We start from the raw sequence: 24,522 nt of genomic DNA, 5'->3' as shown, positions 1-24,522 counted from the left end.
AATAAGATGTTATTGTTGAAAGTATAAATATTGTTAAGATAATCGCAGTCGACGGCAAGAAACGGCTCATCTGACAAGTGATTAGTGGTAATTAATTAAAGCACTTTGCCGCAAAACAAAAGAAGCAAATGCTTACAGCACTTTGTAGCAAAAAGGTATGATTCATTTATTTGCATGAGCTCCAGATTGTACATCAGCTTCCCGAGATAAATGGCATCAAGATTTCAATGGTTGATTTGGCTAATGCCAAATTGTTCCCCTTCAGCGATGGATCAATGGTACCCATCCAAATGACATCTTTATCCGCCTAATGATACAGAAACTTGAATCGGAAAGGGCGACAACCGTTCGGGGTACAACAATCTTATTTACCGTGAAAGTTAAGCTGCTTCCAAAGCGATCGTACGACGATTAGTGAAAAGGATCACGGTGAGAACCTTTCCACCTTTACCGTACATCTCCACCGTGTCAATATTTGTTTTCAATTAATCCTTGATCTTCGAAGCAACTAATAGGCCACACTGCAGCACCTGTAACGAACGGTCACGAGAATGTCTAACGAATGCTTTATGCTTCCTGAATGTTTAATGAATCCCGCATCCGCATTAGCATATTACGGTTCGGAAAATCTGTCGGAAAAACCCAGGGAAGCCGGGAGGATTACAGCCCGTTTCCCTGATTTGCACAGCGTTGTGCAACTCACATTTTCATCTCATCTCATATTCTTTGCATATTCTTGTTTCATCATTCTTTCATGTTTTGCTTCTCGTTCTAAACAGGCTGCGTCGCCACGATGGGAACCACAGATTTCGGTGCTGTGCGAAGCCGGACAGACGTACCATCCGCAGTTCCTGTCGGAGGAAGGCCGATGGACAACGGACCTGAGCATTAAGGTACCCGGCTCGACATGTCTCCGTGACAAGATGGATCTGCTGGACTACTGCAAGAAGGTAAGCAGACGATGAAAGAGATATGACGGATGAAAGTGGACTTTACATTTCACGTAATGTATGCATGAGGATATTTAAAGATGAGCTGGAAGGGAAAGTTTTTAAGCTGTCCGTAACAATCGAAATAGCCATTAGTTTGATTTGTGAAAAATGCTGAAGGGAATGATTGTCAACTTATAAATATTAGCAAAAAAAATGACAGATTTATTTCAATATAACTTTTTAAAAAATTACATAAAAATATAGTATTCGTTATTTTGTAGCATAATCAATCACCATACAACATACCAAGCATGTTTAATAATAAAACGAATCAATTTTGTTGAACATTCTTAACGATTACCTTGAAAGCATTCACTAACGTTACGTCTAAACTTTAAGGGTAAAAATAGCTCGATTGTCGATTGCTCGATTGTTTACTAATGTCAACGATGCCAAACGCTTACAACATACCCTTCGGGAAACTGGCAATGCTATGCAGATGGGTGGCCGTTTCACCACCAGAACATACCTGCTAGCGCTGAGCTCTTAGTAGCGAATCGTGTTTGAAGTTCTAACGAACGTTCCAGCGCTTCAGCTTCGCAACGAAGATGCGAAGGCCGTGGGCAATAAATACCGCTGGGTTCCATTACCTGCATGTATCCGACACATAGCACACACAGCCTCCGTCCGTCCGTCCCGTGGTGTTCATCCGTTTTCGCTACCCCGTAGCATCTGATAACTGGTAGGAGATAGCTTTACAGCAGGGGAGTAATTAGATTTTTCAATTTACCATTCAACTGCATCCGGGCTGGACCGGTGGAAATGGTGCCACGCCGTGATGGAATGTTTAGTTCACCTTTTGCTTGGCTATTAGGTTACATGCAGGAAAGCGTTAGGTTTTAAGCGACGAGCCAATGAAATGCAATTCTCGCTTCGCCGTTGGAAACGGTCGAGCATCCAGTTAGGGGTTCGTTTGCATACAGACGTTCTTGGTATCGACACTTTATATCGATCATGTTTCATAGAATATCTTGCAATCGAACACACTTCGGGCTATGATATCGACCGATTCAGTCGTCGATTCTGTTCAGCCCTTTTTGGGACACTGATGTTTCACTCTCTCTCTCTCTTGCTCTATTTCTGGTGTTTGCAAGAATACTACAATTCCTGCAAAATGCAACCTTTTCCATCCGATCAACACATCGGCTAGTCTCCTGACAAAAGGACAACACGGTTTGTAATGCTGTTGTGCCGGTTTCTCGTAATGAATTACATGATGCAGATGTCGTAAATGTCAATTATTTTGCATTGAGAAATTGTGGAGTGCATGGGAAATGATAATCAAATGTATATTCAATGAAATTGTTGTTGCTGTGTTCCTTTCTAATTGCTTGTTTGCAAATACAGCTTTGTGATAAAATGCAATTGCAGACACAACAGCACCATTGATAAATGTAAGCCTTTGTGTAGACAAGATTTCGTTGATAACCGCTTCCGCAGGTTCTAAAACTATATTTATCAAAATTATTATTAAATTCACACTCTTTCACTCCCGTAGCGCGACCTACATTTCTTGTCCTTTTATCGACTTGTTTCACTCGTTGCTTTTTCTATACTCCTACTCTCGATCAGTCTCGATCCTACTCTCTTACATTTCGCACTAGCACTTTTCGCCGTGCCAGGCCTGTCCACGCGTCTTTGGTGTCGAACGATTCCCGTCGTAACACCTTTGCTTAGCAATAATTTGCACAATTTAATGGGGGATTTAAACCATTGTAGAATGTAATAAATTCTTCAATAGTTTTATGATATTCATCCACTTTAAATCGTGTTTTGTTTTAAGAACTGTTTGATCTGATGTTAAATGCTGCATTCATAACATTTGCTGCGGTTCACAGCTTAAACATCAAACCATAGAAAATCACATCAAATAATGTGGAACACTCAATTGAGCAATCAAATAAATAATATCACCTCGGGCGTTTCTCACTGGGGAGTACAAAGTCTTTGAAGAGGTGCCCAGTTTGCAACGTTGATAAACCGATCGAACCGATTCATTTACGTGGTACATTCGCTCGCCTTCTTTTACTCGCTCGGCGGGGTATGAAAGTTTCGGAAGCTGCTGCTGGTGGTCACGGTCTCAAGAGTGTCTCTTAATTGCTTTCAGAGCTTCAGCTTTTCCGACCTGAAGAATTCAAATAAATTAAGAGCAAAATAACACCACCCCCCCTCCCCTCCCCCCTGGCCCTCGTAGCCACTGCAGGGAATAAAGCGCTAGTTGTTCCTGATTGTTCAGCGAATACTTCACAATGATTGGTCCGTGGTGCAAAACCGCACCGTATAACACCTCCAGTGTTGCCCACGATTTTCATAGAATCTGCATATTTTGTTGTTACCTTTTTTCCCTTTTTTGCAGCAAGAAAAAAAACTGATACCAGCAAATTCATTCACAAAGCACGTTTTTGGAAAAGGTATTTCCAATCTTATACGCGAGCATTTCACTTTGGCCCTCGCTTCGCTATGCGGCGTCAAGTTTTCGAGTGTTTGCTGAGCATTTTGCGCTGTGAAAGTACTATTTGCAATACATTTTATTTTCCCTATACCACACACCATTTCCGAGCCGATGAGCGGCTGCTGCTTCTTCACCAAACCATTTGGCGAGTATTTGCGCACAGTACATAGTATAAGCATAATGACTGCTGGGGCGATACCGTTTTGCCATCGGAAGGCGCGCCAACGCCCCATGAAGGAGCGCGCGCGAAAATGCCAAACGACGCAAGACGATATGCACCACACGGTGCATTTTACGAATGCACGGATATAATGCTTCCTTTGGGTGGGAGATGGTTTTCTTTTCCAGTTCCGTGGTTTTTGTCTGCTTGGTGGATGTGATTTTGCTTTCCTTTCCCTCTCAACTATTCAACAGCTCTCAGCGCCAGCTACTGGGAGGAGGGGGAAAGGGGGGGGGGGGGGGCGGTTGTTGGATATTTTCTTCGGTGTGTTTAAGCACCATGCATTTTTGCATTCGACGATCCGTGTTGGATGGAAACTACTGAAGAATTGAATTCCAAAACCTCCATCTGTTGTGACCTAAGAAAGAAGACATTTTTTTCTCTCTCCGAACTCTGACTTTTATTCTACTGTTTCTAGCCGTCGTTTGTGAAGAGTTGTTGCAATGGTTAAGGACGTAACGAAACTATGTGGAAGCAGCTTGTTTGGAAAAAAATACAGCTGGTTCATCCTTCCCGCTTTATGATTGCAGATGAATTCAGATGTCATCCTTTCTTGCATTTCGACACATCTCAATTGAAGCCAGAGTGGTGCATAGTGTTGTTGATTTTTCTACCATTTCATTTTGAGGTATGGAGAGTTCCAGCTAGTGATGGGTACATACGATTCATTTAATGGATCATGGATCGGGTGCAGCAGAATCGGAATCGACCCCGACCCGAGGGTGTAGCGGGTTAATGCCAGTAAATGTAGTAAATGTAATACCGATCCGAAATCTCTGCACCCACGGGTCAGACTGGTCCCTACTGGACCTATTGAACCTACTTCAACCCGAGTCCGACCCAAACTCGTTGCACCCACGGGTCGGAGTCGCTTATCCTTGCTTTCACCTACCGGAATCCTTGAACCTACTGAACCTACTTGTATCTACGGGTTGATCCGAACCGGTTCGGGTCGCTTATGGATGACTCCGACCCGGCAGGTTCGTTTCGACCTGCCCATCACTAGTGTCAGCCACATAAAATGCACCCAGAATTGCAAAAACTACAATGCGTCAATGTGGAATGATGCGGTTTTCTTTTTCATATCACACCCATATCGACATTTGAGCTTTAGTCGCCATAAAGTAGATACTGAATAGCTGAAGAATTTTGTCATTTTTTCGAACGTATTCACCCCACATTGTTCGGCGCTTGGAAGATCTGCGTGTTGAAACATATTTTTCTGTATTTTTTGCGGTTAAGGTTTTTTGATAAAAAAAAATTACTCTGCCATCACGTATTACGGTCATGGCTGGACTTCTAGTTTCATTTCATCTAGTTAGCAATTGGACAATATGAGGAAATTTTGCAACTATTGCCACTTTTCTTTTGTATCTCTTATTTTGTTTGATGCTGTTTGGTTGAAGTATAGATGTTTCGTTGCCGTTTGTACACGTGAAGAAAAAAGCGTAGAACTTCACCTGGAGAGGATTTTTTTTGTGCTTCTTTTTCTCGCACACAAATGGCATAGATCTCTGCCACCGGTAGCATCGTCTTGCAAGGCAACGTAGAAGAACCTGCTGCAATTGCTTCAAGCAAACAATCACCGGTAGCACAAATCTGGCCAGCATAGTACTGTTTGTTTCCCCCTTTTTTTTTGTTCAAAAAAGATACGGCACTTGGCACACCCGTACAGCACACAAAAGCAAATGGAAAACCAACGTCAAAGAGTAGTGTGCCGTGTGCCACCGTTGAAACGCTCCCATAAACAAAGCCCGGGTTAGAAAGAGCACGTAGCAGTAGTTTTCCCGGCAGAATGGGTTCTTCCAAGCAGAACACCATCTTCTTCGTGGAATGGGGCGGGGGAGGGAGGGAGAAGATGGGTATGAAAGGATTGTGTCCCTCCCGTTTGCTTGTGGCGTTCGTGTCCTTGTGACCCCTTGCACATAAAAGAATGTGACGGGTTTTGCAAGAAAACCGTTGCATGTATGCACGAAGCAGCAACCGTACGAGGTGGAGTTCATTTTCCACCCGAGCTATTCGAAGTCACCGAAGCAAAAGGAAAACACATTCAAATTCACACCATCATCTTAAGATGTACTGCCGGTACCGTGCAAATAAGGGACCGTTGGCCAAAAATGGGGAGGAAACATTCTCAAACAAAATGCGCTGAAATATTTCCATCCGAATCGGCTATCCCTGGGTGAGTAGTGGAGGGAATGTGTGCAGAAGGTGAAGTACACACACCGAAATTAATGTGACCGTACCGGTGTGTCGGGAGCACCAAGTATGGCAAGGAATTGGTGTGAAGTGGTGGACCACATTCTTGTACAACGGGTTCGAGATCCCGTCGAACAAGGCTACGCGAAAGCGTAACTTTCTTCCCGCGACGATGTTCGGATGTACGCACGCAAGCTGTGGCATAAAATGAAACCCCTATTCATACACACAAACACATAGTGGAGGAAACAACCAGTGCAACACATGCTTGAATCATCGTTTCATCGTGTTTACTTATCTCGTAATGGGTTGAAACTTTTCCACACGCTATAGGGCAATGGAGACGCGTACCGAAAGTAGTGCCACTAACCATATGAGATATGGATATGGTATTGCAGGCAAGTAAAGATTAGTCTCGCAGAAACTTTTCAATAGTAGCAATTAATTTCTTCGATCGCACAAAGAAAGAAAAAAAACAATGCCGAGCAGTGGAAGAGCACATGGGAATCGATTGTAACTTTTGTTTCAAGTATCTGTTCTTTCTTAAAAAGGTAGGGAATATGGTGTGATGTGTACGATAATACCAATGAATTTCAAGAAAGTTACAATAATCGTACCGTTACAATAACTTGTACCATTCTTCAGTACCACACTGTACGGGACACGCCCTTTTTTGTCGGATAAGCATTGTAAACTAACATTCAAAATTGTCTATTCCATTATGCTAGCGGAAAAAATTGCACCATAATCTCAAAACATTGCACACGCTGTAAGCAAACAAGTACAAGCCACGTGGGACAACATTCGTCGTGCGTACGGTTGCGTAGTAATGTTGCTATGCGCCAAACCAGTAGACCATTTGATTTGATGATGAAATCAACATAAAAATATGTAGATTTTCGCTTATCGTCACATCTAAAGTGCTTGATCTTTGCCACGTGAGTGGGCGAAGAAAAAGAATTGAACTTTCCAGGAACTGGAGCTGTGTAGTTTATTTTTTTTTCCACAACCCCTCTGGTAAGAATTCATGATTATGATTATGATGGAGGATAACGCTTACCGTATCCTGTATGGTGTAGATGAAGCTCAAGAAATGTATAGATAGAACGCTATATGCTAAAGCAACTTGGAGTGATACAGCGTTATCCTCTGGTACTACTACTACCATCAATGGCGCATTGTTCTCGATTGGGAAAATTTCGATTTCGAAGCAGAAATATAACAACAACAACAACAACAGCAGAACAACTCACGCATCAACGAGAAATCTCAATAGCCGAAGCTCGTCCAATCGTAACCGATCGATAGTGCTTTATTCAGCAGGTTTTTCAATGCTGCATCTTCGGTATTGATGCTTCTGCTCCAATCGGGCCATTGTTGCGTTGAAGTGATAGAAACCATTTGGAGTGTGGCAAAGGTAAGCAAACGTGTAAGAGCAACTCACCGAACGTTACCTGGGCGCTTACAGACATTGAACTTTTTTTCCCCCGAGTGAACCCCCGTGGAACGTTGTCGTTGGTGCAAGGTCCTTTGAGGTTAAGGATTTATTGATTGAGATGTGCCGCGTGCGTACGATAGCAGGGAACAATTTGAAGCTGATCCTCCTGGGCGCATTCCACCTCTTTCTAGGGAAGCGTTGAAATGTTATAAATGAGAAATAGTTCATTTTCACTTTACACAAAACACGGGTGTGGTGCTGTATCTGTATTGGTAGCTCAACCATTTATCCCTGGAGTGGATTATTGTCGAGTATAACCGCAACACTAATAATGCTGCAGTTCTCTTCTACAAGCTGCAGGCTTCGGGAAGCATAGCACCAAACGCATGACCATCGAAACGCAGCAATGTAATAAATTACAACCTAGCTGACCGCACACGGATGGGTAACAAAGTATTAAGGTGCTTTGTGGTACGATTGCCTTCGAAAAGGCCTCCAGTTCGAGTATCACTTGCCTGCAAGTTGTCCCATAATATCCCGCTCTATCTCGCTCTAAAACCACGTCACCGAAAATGCTGGGGATAGAACAATAAAAATCTTCAAATCGCTTCATCCTTCGACGGGAATCGACAGCAAGCTGCAGGCAGAGGTTTCTGTACTTCTACGAAACAGGAAAGGACTAAATTATGAAACAACATAAAGCACAGCATGCAAACAACACGACCATTATTTGTTTCTTTTTTTCTCTCTCTCTCTCTCCTCGCCCTGATAGTCCGCAGTTTATCCGACCAACCGATCTCGGACCACAACGTCGACAGACGACTTCATCCCCGCTCGCGTACCGTATCTCCAAGGACTCTGCAGAACTCACCCTGCATCCCATTCCCCTCTTAAACTGGGTTCTTTCTGGGGTATTTGCACAAAAATAAACTGCGGATAAATTGGTTCGCTGCGCCTCGTGCCGCCAGCCTGCCTGTGCATTGAATTTTCATTACGAAGCAACATTTCCATTCTGACCGAAACCGCTGGCGTGATGTTGTTAGCGAGCCAGGGATTGTTTTTGGGAACGAACCGATGGGTATGACGATGGGGAGGACAGTATGAATCATGCGACAAAACGCCATTATACTTTATCCGCCATTGAGAGGGTCGCGTTGGTGAAAACCGATGGGTACAGTGTGGGGAATACCGGAAACCCCACCAATTTTGGCATGCATAATAATAACTCAACACACACAGCACTCCAAGGGAGGGAGGGCAAAAGCTCACATCGGTTGACGTTTGTCAGCGTGCACCAATGGGCCAATGGGTGTTGTTGGTTCTAGTGTTTCGAATGGAAAGAAAATGTTGGAGAAAAAACCGGGAATTGTCGAGGCTTAATTGCGCGGCGTTATTTTGGAACCCAACAAACCTCAAGGGTTTCCATGGGCAAGGGTTTGGAGCGCGCTGCGAAGTCAGAATCCGACACTGGTGATTGTGAAGTCTTCTTACGTACAAATCGCACTGCTCCGTGATGATGCTCACCAATGAAAGCAATCATTATTTTTATAGATACCGCTTAATTTGCTGCTCTGTGTGCAGATAAGAGATTGTGCGGATACTTCGCGGTGACTGTTGACAACGAAAGACCGTTCGACCGTTGCGAAAGCTTATTTCTGGGTTTATGAGCATATTAATGGAGGCGCCAAGAGGTTTTTCCTTTTTTTTGTCCTGAAGCAGTTCAAGCTGTACACCTATGACCTATGCAGCTGTGTGAAAGATTGCATCACAATTCATACCTTCACCTTTGTGGCCCTTACAGCTTCTAGTGAAAAGCGCTGCATCGTTACGCAGTTGCAAAATGAGTATCCTGCCTGTGGTCGACTATCATACATCCGTGGTGCAGTAAATAAACATACCAACACTGTTGCTTGGCCATTTTGGTTTCGAGGATAAATAATTTCTCATGCCTAAGGATCAGGATGACAATCGAGTGGTAAAATATTGCCATACCGTTGATACCATAGTTCGTGATGAAGTTCATTTTGAATACACGTGTGTGTGTCTGTGGCCGGATTGTTGCTCCGGGTGCTTACTGTTCAGTGATGGTGGAGTACGTTCTTTCCAACAAACTCGGCAAAACCTTCGTTCACTTGATGCTCCCTGTAAGTCAACTGTACAGTGATGGTGCAGATAGCAGCACGAGAAGACAATAACGCAGGGTTTTGCGACAAATGAGACCGTGCAAACCCGCAGTCCCACAACAATAAAACAACGGCACCGTTGGCTTGGTTGGTTGGTTACATGGGGACACCACCATCGAGATTGACGATGGCATTTACCCTCGTTATAAAACGCTTATCGCGCTTCCACGTGAATTACTGGATCCGGTGCCTTCCTGCCGCCCAGTTTCCTTCCAGGCTCATAACGGGCCACTTCAACTGACTCAATGATTTCGTATTAACGGAGAAGTATAGGATGGTTTTTGCAATGAAGCAAGAGTAAAGAGTACTTTAGTAGTTCAACTTTAGAACAACAACATGATGGTAGACTTACAGTAAACCCCTTTCCTGAAACAATTCGGTGACCATCGGCTGCATTCTGAGGATGCTTCAAGCCACTGCTAGCTTATAAATACAGCTTTTATTCATTACATCAGATAATGTTCGGAAAAATATTACCAATTTTTGTTTAATACTATTTAGTAAAATTTTTATATTTTAAATTTCTTTAATACTAATACTTAGAATTGTTGAATTATTGAAAAAAAAAATTGAAAATGTTATTGTTTTATAAAACCTCCCAAAGTTCACTCAAAATGAACACACAGTCTTTTTCATATTTTTCCAATTTTTTATTAATATTTGAACAATCTTTATTTTAAAAATGTTTAATAACAAATCATTATCAACTCATTAAAAAATACGTACCAAAACTTTGTGCTAAATAACATGGGTACTAACAATAACAAATTGTTCATAGTTTTAATTTTACACATAATATTTGAACACTTCTATACCTATGCAAAAGCATTAGGCAGCAGAAAGTTCCTTCCCAGTTACATAACTGCTTTCAAGGGGACTCCCAGCAAAACAAGTCAACATCCGCTGGGTAACGAGATTTTAATTGAATATCTCAACTCTGTTGCTTCACCATCATGTCACTGCAGTCACAACCAGAGTACAGCACGGAAATCATACCAATTTTACGAATTTCATCACAATTGGAGCAGCTCACATGTGGCTTAGTAGTGTATGATAGTAACTCCGTCATTCCGCACAAAAATCATCATCCAACCTGTATGTGTTCGGTCGCCGTTCTCACTCGCATCGCAAGCAAGTGACTCCGGAGGTGATGTAAATTAACACATCATACGGTCGAATTTTGCATTTCAAATGAATGTTTGCTTACACGGGCTTGGTTCGTAGTTTGTGTTACATTCTAGCGGGTAGAGCAGAGTGCCATGATCAGCACAGTTTGTTCGCCAAATATGATCCTCACTTTGGTGCCATTGGAATGGTAGCAAATGTTTCCGAAAATCCAACCCTTTTCCCCGTCTACGACCAAAAACCTGTGTCTGTGTGTGTGTGTGTGTGCGCGGTTTGAGCAACAGAGATAAGAACATTGTGTCTTCGAAACGGTACCGAAATGGTCCCAATCCCATCCCAAGCACAATTGCTGCGGGCACATATTTAGGATGTCCGTTTGTGAAAGTCATTTCAGTCAATGGTATGTGCGCTACCATCATCATCATCATCATCGTGGGGACATGCTTTGAGCGGACTGTCAGAAAAGTATCCAACTTTTTTCCCATCTCGCACGGCACTTGCGCTGGCCGCGTGCTGTCAACCATCGGATTCGCTATCCTCCGGCCACTGAGTGACTGAGAGCTTTTGGTTCCTTTTTTGTTTTCATTCAACTTCTCATGGCATCTGATTGACGCAGCGTGAAATGAAATTGTGCTCAGCTTGCAGGTTAACGGGGCGTTTCTCGGGCAGGCTCACACTGCTGCAGTGAAGCCGGTGACAGACACCACCGGTTTGGAATACGCTAATGGTAAATGCATGGGAATGGTTGTCAGGAAATTGGAAAACTGTTTCAATTTCATTGCACAAATTGGCCTGCATTTTTTTTTGCCTTCTCAATGTAGCAAACGAAACCTGCAAAAGCGTTCTATCGGGCATGGTTGGATGCATCCATTTCCGTGATTGATTCAGGTTTTTGGTTTAATTTTAATAAAATGCCTTCGTAGTTGGTTGGACATTAAGATAATACGCTTTTAGATTCGATTTAAATAAAACAAAAAGGTACAATTAAAAACAAGATTTTTAAATCATAAAAAATGCATTACATTGCATTCTGTATTCTGATTGAGCTGAATACTTGATCCTTTTTTCTTTTTTTTTTGGGAAAAAACGAATAATGAAAACAAAATGAGTTGGATTTTAAAATAAAATAAATTAAATAAACTAAATAAATATGAAAATAATAAATACACCTATTCACAGAAGCAGCTATTGCAAAATACATCTAAATAACATAAAATTCCTCTTCCTTAAAAACACCTTAAAATCATGTCTTAAAGTTCAAAGAAGTCTCGCCAAACTAAAGGCAATTCTCTCCCCATTAATGATTCTGTTTTCATATATCCTGTACATATTTTTTTCGTTTGTTGCACCCTTTTGCTATCAACAAACACCATCCAAGTTCATCATCGTAACCAAACAAAAAAGTGCCAACCATGTAGTGTGTAGCAAACTCTAGCTGGCACCAACATCGTTGGTCGCTTTGCCAGTTGGTGTTTCTTTGGTGACTGGTTTAGGGTTTCAATAGGGCGTCAATATTTGCATATCTGTAGGATAATCACCGCAAGCCAGACAATAAGGTAAACAAGACAGTCTCTTCAGGTTGGTTGATTTAAATAAAAAAAACTCTTTTACCCTTCTTTTATAACCTACATGAAAAGCTGTGCGTGTGGTACTTCAGTGAGAAAACACAATATTGAAAAAGACGTGAGGGGTTTTTGCAACATAATCGCTAAAAACGTGTATTTGCTTATTTCGTATGCGTCTTTACTGGAGTAATATATCGAAGAAGTGGAATATAAATTAAAATGAGCATATACAGACAAACCGCTACCTTAGTTAATTGTAATTGAGCAAGTTGCTTCCAAAAGATTCACTAATTCGATTAACCATCGATAACCTCTTTGTTTTGAGACACACCAACACTCCGTATTCGAACCCGGGACAGGCCGAATGTGTCCTTTCAATTTTATCCAATATTATCAATCAACAATTGAACGTTCAAGCTCTTGTTCACGCTAATTGGCCGTTCATTATTGACTACGCTTACGGTGTACACGTTGGCGAAACCCTGAAAACCTGACAAACACGGTCGAAGCACACGGAAACAACCGTCTGTGTTTGATGGCACGCGAAAGTGTATTTATAGCAGCAGCAGGCAGTACAGACAAGGGACAAGTCGGTTATAGTACGCGTTTAATGAAATTTTGTCAAACTCAATTTATTGCTACTAAGTCGGCTAGCAACGGTAGGACTCTCTCCTGTTCAAGTGGCCATGCACAGCATGGGCAAGAGAGTTTCATCGCGATCGCGATAATGGAAATGGACATCACCGTCCACGTGGGTAGGCCTTTAGACACGTGCTTGCTGCTGCTGGACTCCCGAAACTCCCGGTGATGGCCATCGTCCACCGAGAAGATGGCCATATCACGTGCCCTTCAACGTCAAACAAGAAGCGGTGGAAAGTTTTGCTCTGCCGAGCTGCAACTACCTTTTATACCGTGGTTCCCCGGTTAGACGAGCTTTTCCATTAAATCCATTACATGGCAGAATACGCCGTACATTCGTACGATATAAAGCGAGCCGAGCAGTGTGAGCAGTTGTTCCATTCTCGGCTACTGGCTGCCGGCAATGCGTTTGTACATTCCTGTGTTTTCCGTGTATCCTCTCCTACTCCTCTGCTACTGTCATTTTCACTGTCAAAGCTGATGTTTCTCGATGGAGCATGGTACGGGAAAATCAGATTACAAGAGCTTTCCTTCAACTTTTGTCGGCACCGGCATTACCGCGCCGCCTTTCTTGTTGTACCAGATCTACCAGCTTGCCAAAACTTCTTTTCCTGCGCTTGATGATCACTTCAACAGTTATATTGCGGTCCCGTTTTCAATTCGCCCAGGATCGCAATGAAGTGGAATGACAGGCTAGAATTGTCCGGTACGAAATGTAAGTGCCATGACTTACTTGTGCCCAAGTGTCACATGTACTCACCGTATCGTTTGCCCCCAGGTACGGAAATAATGTTGACAGCAAAGATGAGCTGAAAACGACAAAGTTGCCGTGAATCCTTGAAGTAGATTCCGACCGGCGGAAAACGTTTCTAGTAGCTGGTTTGGTGGGTGTGTATAACGATAATTAAATCTGAAATAATTCTATTACTAGAACAATATTTTGCACAATTGTAGTATATTTGTTTCAGTTGGTTTCAATTTGTTTGAATGTTTCTTCAATTGTACTACATTACGGTAGTGATGTGTAAATCTTCAATTCTTCCTGGAGTCGAAGTAACCCGACTCCGTGACATTCCGGAGCATACTCCAGAGTAACTCCGGCATTATTAACGACCTGGGATGTTTTAACTCCAGCATTATGAACGACCGGGATGTAATTCGGAGTCAACTCCGAATGAATTCAAAGTGAACTCCAGAGTTACTCCGAGTTAAATCAGAGTACAACTGGATTAATTGGGAGTAATTACTTCGGCATATAATCCGGTTTTTATGCGTCGGAGTCGGAGTGGATTCATGATTCCACTCCGGAGTTCCCATCACTACATTACGGCAGAGACTTCCATGGAAGTATTTGTACTCGTTTTATTAGTATATTTAAACTCCGTTTAAGATTGAGTTCAGTTGCAGCGCACAAACTATCCTCAAAAAAATCATAATATTACTCTTCATATACAAAAAGTTTAGTTTAAAAATTCATCGTAATAATCATCATGTGACAATAATGCAACCTAGCGTGTCATTTTATAACCCTAAAAAATTATAAAAAAAAACCATTAACATCACAACTATATATCCATCCGAAACTATTTGGTTTCATTCAAATGATCATTAAAAATCATCTCCACATTAAAATTCAATTAGTGTCTCTCGTGTGCAGCAGTAAACCAGGCTCTACCAGGCAGAGTAGTGAGCTAGGACGGTAATAGTGGCACGGCATCTGGTACGAATGATAGAAAGCAATCAATTATGCATTAGAATTGATGTTCCCTTTGAAAGCTATGTTTGTCGTCGTCCCCCCTGCCTTTTAATGCCAAAGAATGGTCTGCGGGTGGTAAATTAGATTTGTAGTATCACGAATGTGAGAACACTTCACCATACATTTTGCATGTTCACAATTTAATAACTCGGTATTTTACACTCAACCGAACTCGGCTCCGTGCGGTTACGATGGATCAGTGCTGTGATTAATTTGAAAGTGACCCAGAACCGGGGTATATGTTGCTTACGGATGTGGTTTACCATTTGCCAATGAATGCATTTCAGTGAACATATGGAACTATATCAACAGATGTGTTGAAGTTGGAAATGAAATAGAATGATCTGAATGGGTATGAAGTGAATTCTTTAACTTTAGTTTTTATAATTACAGTAGTTAAAGTCCACAATTAGTTTAACAATTTTATAACTCTCTTATAGAAATATAGAATTTAATATTGTTTAATTTTCATAACGAGTGGTGGTTTAACAAACTCCGCATAACTTTGTACGCGCTCATCATCTGTAAATGACGGTTTGTGGGCTTTCTTCCAGCTTCTCGCGCATTGTTATGTCGATAATCAATGTCAGACTTTGTGAGGTTCGCCGCTACAGAGACCATACACACACACACTGCGCTGTATGAATTTCAAATAAGTTCTTACGGTACAACCCCGTTCGCGTGAACTGCGCGAAACCCGATGAGGACTCGCGTGTGTCAGTTCCTATACTCGTTTTGTACTCGTTCTTTCAATTCTCTCTACGCCGGTAGTAGATGAATGGGTACCAATTTGCATACAATTATAATCATGCTGGCGCGAATATGATTAGAATGCGTGCGTTATTCTGGTGAGTTGTGTTCGATTGATTCTTTTTTCCTTTCGTTGAGTTCCGCTGCTGCGCTCCATATTGGCAGCTCCAACAGTGCCAAAGTGCTTCGATAGTCGGTCGGTAAATAAATTCGGAGACTCATTAGTATTCGAACCGAGTCAGCTATGTACGAACCTGCAAAACCGTACCACTTGACCAGTGTGTGTTTGCAAAACAAGCTTTATAGATGGACTGACCTATGGATTGCTTCCGTCCCAGTGTAATGAATGCAAAGTGCATTACGGATGATATCAATGCTGATTGAGAGGTGTAAAAAGTGTATTTTCTTGCAAATCGTTATTAAACGAAATGTTCAATAATTATTAGGTTCACATATTGCAATAGTCTGAATATAATATTTGCGAGATTGATAGAAACTATAGATTTCAATAGGCGTTTTCTCACGTAGATATGTAATCATAGAAGCAATTCATTATTTATATTTAAAATTCAACTTATTCCTTGTACATGTTCAACAAAAAACAAGCTAAAACACTTTCATTATCTTTCACACTGACAGCAAGCTAAGGTTTCAGACGTATAACATGTTAATCCTTCGAAATGGTAGAGCACAATCAATTACTTTCCTACTCTCGCAAGGCCTTGAAACGATGAAAGATAATTTCAGGTGCAATTCCCTCTGTGGGTGGTTCATGAAAATTAATAATACAATCGAGCGGAAATCTCTCCTTCTTGCTCTTCCACCTTCCAATGTACCATATATTCCTCCAAGCATCAGACGTATCAAGAACGGATGTGTCAGCCACGGTTGGTTTCAGCTTCGGGTTCATTTTGACAGGAAAGCGCAGGACACTATACGTTCAATTATTTTCTCCTCGGATCAGTGTGTATGTCTCTCTGTGGATGTGTGTACCGGAGCAGCAGAATGAAAATGTGTACGCACGTGCTAAAGATCTCCTAGCCTTTACGTCCTAGCACGGAACCAGACCATGTATCTTGTGGTATTATGGAAGTTCGACGCAATACACATCAACAGGATAACAAAACGCACATAAATCTTCGACCGAGTCCAATCCGATTGATCCTCGGGTATGGGACGGAACATATACGCATCCAGGCAACCAGTTTATCCACAAACGAGCTCGAGCTAAAACATGCCGGCATGACCAAAAACCAGGGTAGCGCAGGGATGTGTTGGGATATGCTAAGACTAAGCTTACCAGAAATTGATACACTAGCAGGCCACCCACCGGTTCCGGATGGAGGCTGTTGTGGTTCCCGAGTTGGTAACGGACTTCCTGCAATGGCCGATAATACGATGTGCACGCCATCGTCCTACCCTTTCCTGTGTACCGTACCGTCACAATCAGCAACTGATTATCGGAGAAGATTGAATAGCCACTGCAACGGACGGTCAAATCTTCGACGGACGGTAGACAAAGCGAAAAGCGGGGAAAAGATGCTTTCATTTCGGTAAGCGAATTCATAAGAAGCTTGCAGGAGCATTCCGATTGTTACCGCTCATAAAGACAGACCAGTAACAACGAAGTCTATTTAATGATTTATTACTTATCATGTGAACGTCTTCGTTTGAACAGTCGGCACGGTTTGAAGAATTGTTACCCGCAACCATGATCTCGGTGTTATTAAATTTCTCAACACTTGTTAAAGGTTTGTGCGATGTGGTTGTGTACCATGTACGATCGACAAAACCGGAACCTGAACACAACGGTTTCTAATGGCCCGCGGAAAATGGCAGGAAAACATCAAAGTGTGAAACATAAATAAACCGAGCTCACTCTGTACGCCCGATTGCTACCACATCCGTTTGCGAACCCGGCACTCGTTGTATCAGGCAAGCGATACAGGGACGTAGGTCCGAGAGGTGAAAGGACACGTTGCCACAAAATAAACGCAACGTGCACGCGTCGGCAGTCGAATAATCTGCACACATCTGTGCGCTGGGTCCCACCTTTTCGTCCGGTCTGGCCAATGGTCCCTCCCCTAGATTGCAATGCGGGAAATGTGGGTGAATAAATCATTGTAGGATTCTAATAAACTTACACTCGACATTCAGTTCCGAACCCACCCAACGTTTCCACCTTTGCCGGTAAAGCATAGTATTAGTACTGATACACCGACCGTATTTGAAAAGGTTTGCCTGGCAAAGCTACTGATACACCCAACATGGAAAACATGGAGACGACCGCGGTCCTGGTCGTATTGGGCACGGGGATGGAAGGTAAACGAAACGATAAAGTGGAACGACTGATGTTTTTGGCATAATTTATGCTACCTAGCGTTTAAAATTTATGCTCCAACAAACCCCAACCGATGGTCCACCGATCGTTTGATCCGACCGCGGGCAAACAAATAATTCCGAACGCGTCCTCGAGTGTTTTTTTCTTCTCTAGAGTGCGTTAAGGGTTTCGATTTTGGTGGTTTGATTTAATTTCACTATTTATTTGCCACTGGTTTGCGACTACAATCCGGTACCAGGGGTTTTGGGTTTGATTCTGTTTCGAACGAAGAAACTATGAGCCTTTCTGCAAACGGCGGTACGTTCCTTTATTGATACAGTTTTACTGACATTTAAATGACAGTCGAAAATGATTACGGCTAATGGGATTTTGTACAAAAGAAAGGAAAGTAGATAATCTTTTTTAAATGGTGTTTGAGAGAGAGAAAATAAAACAAATCGATTTTTTTTCTTTGGTTGGTAAACATATTTGATGTTACGCTCTACTAATCTACTATCGTCATGTTCCCCCCAATAACCAAAGGAAATGCGCTTGGCAAACGATGCCAAAAAAAATTATTATACCACGTATTATTGCGATTGTATTGAAGTGTTTTACAGCAGCAGCAGCACAGAAACCCACTGCCGAACGGCATTCATTTATGATTGGCCGAAAACGAAATGAACCGAAAATAGTTAACCGATATTCTCGGTTTACGCCTCAGTTTCCACCGGGGAGTGCAAATCGGTTTTCATCGTGTAGGAAAATTGGATCAAAAACTTCCGACTACTGACCGCATGATTGGCCAGGCCTGTATGCACACATATGCACAGCCTGAAAGCTCACCCACAACTGTGCTAATGGTTATGTAAGCCGTTCTGGTCGGTCCCTGGCTGGTCAGCAAACCGGAATGAAAATGTTTGCAGGACACCCACACTATTGGTTTTTAATACGATAAACCAATAACTACGGTAGCAGGCCCCCGAAAATACAACCCCATGGCACGGTTTTGGGGAAGGTGGAAAAAACAACGGACGAGAAATGACCGTTGCGTACTGTTTATCATAAAGCAATAAATTAATCAGATTCCATCGGATTTATGGCTTTAAAGGCTTTCATAGTCCGGTTGCGTTGCGTTGAGCTAGGGGTGGAATGAAAATTATTGTGCGGGAAATTGAACGCAAAACATATCAAAACGAATCACTCCACAAAACCCGCAGCTCACTACCGGATTCGCCAGTGTGTGAGGTCAAATAGTCCCAAGGAGAAGCGGCCCTACCCCCCTCAGGGAGATGGCACAAATCGTACACTAAGCTTAGAAAATGGGTTCGAAATTGCAAGATGGTTTCGTGTGCGAATAAAAGACCTCAATCCAATCCAAAGTGGCCCCAATTGCCCTAAATTCGACACATGATACACATTGCCATGGCAGTCAGCAATGTTGGCTAACGTACGCTACGAAGGCCGTGGGCGAGCTGCAACAACAGCAAGTCTTTCGTAACTCTTTCACATAATCCTGCAGGCATATTGATATAGAGGAAAAGCGTATCATCATATGCCACACGTCTACCATGTCTTTGTAGACTGGTTTGCTACATTTTCCAACAAACATGGATAGAAGAGATGGAAGGAAAGGAAGACGTGGGGGTTGTTCGAGAGAGAGAAAGAGTGCAAGAAACGAGCATGATAACGTCTAAGGTGGTCTTAAAGACATCATCAAACACAAACAGGACTACTTTCGTGTTCAGCTTTTCTTTACTAGCCACCGAGATGCTTTAGCTGGTTGAAACGAGTTCGGAGTAGCAATATAATGGAAAAGCTTCTATCTCTTGGCTGACGCACATGCAAAGATGTTAGGTAAAGTTTCGAGAAACGAAATAAGCCTTCATGTATTTTGTTATTAAGTTGTCAGCAATACAAAATATAATTTAAAATTTTTTTATTAATACTAAAACCAATTTAATATTGGTAAAAATTCTAAAGACAAAACAAAGTTTACAAAGTAAGTCGTTATTTTATTTATCGTGAGTTGACAAAAATCAATCATTAAATAATTTGATTTTAGTTGCTTGAAACCAAAAATTTACAAGAAAAAAAAATGAGACATTGAAGTTCTGCTAGCTTGAAAAAAAAGAGTCTTTATAACAACAAATGTTTTTCAATAACCTAGCTTTAAGCTCGATGTACAATTCAATCATCTGCAATATCTCCAACAACAAAATTCCTTCCCTATTCCAATGAGGCAAATATCATCTCCAAAATGGTTCGTACTCTTTGTTTGGTATAAGCTTCAATTTGGATGTATAAGAAGTTTTCAAACCGACAATCCGGGAGTGATTGCATCATGCGCAATTGATCGAGCGGCAGCGTACGAGTTCATTACAAGATGCGGTGAATATTCATCAGTACTTTCAATTACTTCTCCAATGCTCACAATATCACACGGAAATACAACGCATTCATTACGCCGAACAACCGTACGGAAGTTTCGCTAGGTTTGTGGTACGACATGTGGAGCATCCTGTTCCATGATGTATTTCCTACAGGAAGTTCTACGTTCGGGATAACGAATCAAAGTGGCAGAAATGTTGATTAAGGAAAAATGTATGTTTATGTACATACGCAATCACGGAATCGATATCCGGATGAGTTTTCACCGACCCAAGGCCCAATCAATCGATCGACTTTTGTGTCATTCAAAAACACCTGCCCAAAAAGCAGATTTGGCTTGAAATTTCGAATTATTACATACATATGCATTGCGTTTTAATAACATGAATCCTTATAAAATATCCTTTTTTATATAATTGTGATTATATTATGCAATTTACAGTTGTCATAAAAAATATTATAATTATAAAAATATTAACTTAACTCTTACTTAAAATCTTAAATCCATAAAATTGATTTAATTAAAAGTTTAATTACTCGCCGGATTAGCACATAAAGCTATGCTAACAATATACCAATTAGCTCGGAAATGTAAATTATAAAGAAGTAAAAACGGAAAACAAATTATATTACGTTCAATCTTATTAACATCTTCCCTCGAGCGATAGCAAGAAATGATATGCACGTAAGGAAAACGTGAGGATTCGTGGTGAAAATAAAAATGGCGACAAACAGGATGAGAAAAATATTCATTTAGGACGTTTCATTTTCAATGTTTAGTTTATTAGGTTTTAGTACCTGCTATACGATTATAATACTACTAACGATGAGGTTAGTAAAGAAAATTTACTCTACCGCCTTGGCTTAGTTAATCCTTAACTCTTTCGATGGCTCTCGTCTTCGAAATTCTTGTTAGCATTTTACCGCAGGGGAGAGTATTGATGTAACTTGGGTTTTAATCACTCATTACCATGAAGGCAGAATGTTGTATGCATATCTTCTTAGGCGATTTTTTACAAGATTTACACAGTCGTCAGTGATTCCCGCTTGAGGCTTGCTAGAGGAATTTGTAATGCTGAAAAGTTTGAGGAAACCCACACTGCTGTTGTCGTCTGACTGATGCGTGTTGGTTATACGTAATACGGCATTTCAGATATGCTGCTAATTTTGCATCTGGGGAGGAAGGTGAAACAACCCAAAAGCACTTCAAACCACCCGACCCCCTAAGCTATTGTACCGTTCGTTGAGCAGCAGTTTCCCAAAAGCCTACAGCTCCGGTGGGAATAAAATCATTTAATTTCACGCCTGCTAGGCAGATAAAGATGAGCTTCCGAGTACCCGTCGAGATGGTCGTGGCGTGACAGTGTGAATCTGTGGATGTCAGAGTTCGTGGTACGGACGGTGCGAAGACCTGAAACAGGATTCGCCTTAAAATTGCTTTCTCCTGCAGGGGCCTCCTGTTTTCTCCGGCCACGTGAAAGTATGGTGGTCGTGAATCATGAGCTTCTGCTGCTGAGCGATATCGCAACCATGAAATGCAAAACCGCGGACCAGTTTTTTGCTACTCGCGAACCACGGTTTGACACACACACAAAGATAAAAAAACATACTTGCAAAAGAGTGACATGTAACGATAAGTAAGCAGACTAAACCAACCGAACGAAGCAACGGTCCTGTCAGACAATCGTACTATCAACAGTCACAAACGCCATAAACTTGTGCGCGAAAGAGGAAAACGATTGCAGACCTACGGACAAAAAGTTGTTGAAGATAAGCCTCGAGAAAAGTGTGCGGCACAGGGTTGGGAAAGGGGAATTTGGAGCAACACGGACGGCAAACGTTGCCATCCCTAAGTCGTTCGTTTTCGTTTTGCCCGCTTCGCAAAATAATGTCCGTGTTGATTTAATTTGAATTCGAGTGAAAAATGGTGTGAAATATTACAATCATACTGTCACAAAGCTTGCACAACAAACCGTGAGGAATGAATGGACATTGTTTCGCAAGTAAATACGAACTCGGATGCTTTTTTAAATGTTGATTTATAAGCCGTTCTAGATAAAGTTTCGTATTAATTACTTTTCTATTCTAAACGCTTGGAAGTAGTAGTGTGTATAAATTGGGGGTTGGGAATAATACGCTCGCTAAGGTGAATTAACTACGAGCGAATGACTCACATTAATGAGATATTTTTTTACACTTTAACGAGTTACTTCACTAAAGAGTGGCGTCTCTCTTCCATGAGTGAGTTAAAGGTCGTTGAAAAGAGTCATGACTTCAGAGTCAGTCAAACGTCGTCGAAATGTGTCATGACTCGTGACTGAGAATCACACTTTTACGAGCTACTTTGTTAAAAAAATGATGTCTACCTCACAGGAATGAGTCAAAGGTAGTTGAAAAATGTCATGACTTTTTCAAGAGTGAAATGATTCCTTCAAGAGTGATATGACTCTTTCGTGAGTGATGTCACACTTTCTTGAGTGAAATTACTCTTTCATAAGTTATTTTACATATTCGTTATGAAAATTTCTTACAGTAATTGCAAATGACTGATAATAACACTTTGATCAATTTTCAATAAACTCTCTCATCGAAAAGATTTAATTCACTCAATCATTCTCGCTCTCTAGTATAAATCTCATAAACTTGTTACTTACTTACTTACCCTATTAAACAAAACCAGTCTCAACTAGAACACTTTGAATTATTTACCTAATTCATTACTGTTCCCAGAACGACTACAACAAGATTATTCTAAGCGATAGAAAAATGAAACATAATTGCTTTTCAATCCTTTCTGGCTCAAACACAGTCAATCGCTACCGTTGCCAGCGATGTAGAAATTAATCAACCTTTTTCCACTGATTCTCATCGATTGATTTTCGTTTTTTCTTTTATTTCATGTTTTCCAGGTATACCCGGGACGAGACATAACAAACATTGTGGAGTCTTCGCACTATCAAAAGATCGGTGGTTGGTGCCGCCAGGGTGCTCTCAATGCAGCCAAGTGCAAAGGAGCTCAACGGTGGATTAAACCGTTCCGGTGTCTCGGTAAGTAGTTTTTCCAAAGCTTCGATCACTCGGTGCAAAATGGTGTTTACTTACCATCGGAGACTGAGTTACTTACCGTTGTGCGGGTAACAGTGTGCACATTCGCTTAATGTTGATTTAAGTAGATAAACGTAAGTTTTACAACAAACTTTGCAGCATTTCATCCTCGTCCTTTAGTGCTTGTTCCTTTCAATCGTGATGAGTCGTGGTTACTTCCTTCATTTTAAAGAAACGAATATAAACGTCTAACATTAAATTGAATTTATCTCGCTAACTGATAATAGGGGAAAACCACCGAGTTGCTTTTTTGGACTTCCGTTTCCCACCGCCGTTCCGGAAGATGTTTTCCCATTTCTTATCGCTCCATAATTTGCAACGAGATACTAGCTTTTCCCATTAGTACCGTAGCGCTGCTAAATGTGTAAGCCAGAAATGGGGTTGAATATACCGTTGTACGCAGTTTGCTCAATGACAAAACCCAAAGATGTACCACCTTTAAACTCGAAAGAGATGTACAACCACAAAGGAAATGTTTCTTTAGGCGTTTCCTGTATTATCTGCCAGAAAATGAGCCCCTCGGTGGTGTCGTGTCCGTGTACAGCAAGTGTATTACAGTGGCTAGAGGAGTGCGAGAACATTATTTTTTAACACATCACCTTTCACAGTGTACAATCGGACTAAATCTTTTTCAACATGGCAAAAACACCGGGACTAAGATTTGACTAAAAGAAAGGAAATAGAATTCAAATCTAATGTAGCATTCTTGCCAAGCAAAAATGGAACTCGACAAAAAAGAAATAGAAAAATGGAAGAAGTGTAAAAATATGGAGAACACATTATTAAATTAGTGATCTGAGAAAAGTGAACCAGTCTCGTGTTTTATGGCACACTCCGATAGCGCCGAGTTTCCATTGCCGACAGCGTGGCGCGTCGGTTACACGATAAGTATGGATGTTTTATTTCCCATACAGCACAATTCCAGTAACGTTGGTTGGTTAGGGATTTTTTTTCTCCTAAAGCTTCACCAACGATGGGCGGAAAATTTACATGTTTCAAACATTAATCCCCAACGTCGACGCCGTGTGTAAAGTACGATAAGCTAGCGGAGATAATGTTTTGCCAGTTGGCTATCGTGAAATTATGCTGTAAGCGTGCGTGCCAAAATACGGAGAAGCAAGCGTTTATTTTTTTTTACTGTCCACACTGTTCGCATCATTTCTAACACAAAATGGCTACTGCTTCGTCCGCTTGGTAGTCTAATTGAATTTATCACCAATCAATGATCTAATCGCGAACAAAAACCAATTTACATTTTAATAAAAGCATCACAGAAGCTGAACTCGTATCATCCGTAATTGAATTACTTTCCATTCTCAATCCATTTATTGACACCTCGGCTGGCAAACAGTTTATGCAACGGGCGACGTTGCCCGGCCCTTCATCG

General features: G+C 41.5%; 1 protein-coding gene across 8 annotated transcripts in view; it reads left to right on the top strand.

Moving 5' to 3' along the window:
- LOC125764298 (amyloid-beta-like protein) overlaps nt 1-24,522 on the top strand; it is a 71,365-nt gene that overhangs the window by 13,387 nt on the left and 33,456 nt on the right. For all 8 annotated transcript variants that reach the window (XM_049428425.1, XM_049428422.1, XM_049428420.1 and 5 more), the window contains exons 3-4: nt 780-950; nt 22,940-23,078. In XM_049428425.1, coding sequence (XP_049284382.1) covers nt 780-950; nt 22,940-23,078 — 310 coding nt within the window. The remainder of the gene's footprint in view (nt 1-779; nt 951-22,939; nt 23,079-24,522) is intronic.

The sequence above is a fragment of the Anopheles funestus genome, chromosome 2RL, assembly GCF_943734845.2.
Source record: "Anopheles funestus chromosome 2RL, idAnoFuneDA-416_04, whole genome shotgun sequence".
Classification (NCBI taxonomy): Eukaryota; Metazoa; Arthropoda; class Insecta; order Diptera; family Culicidae; genus Anopheles; species Anopheles funestus.
The sequence above is the reverse complement of the archived record's forward strand: the minus strand, read 5'-3'. Positions and strand labels throughout refer to the sequence as shown.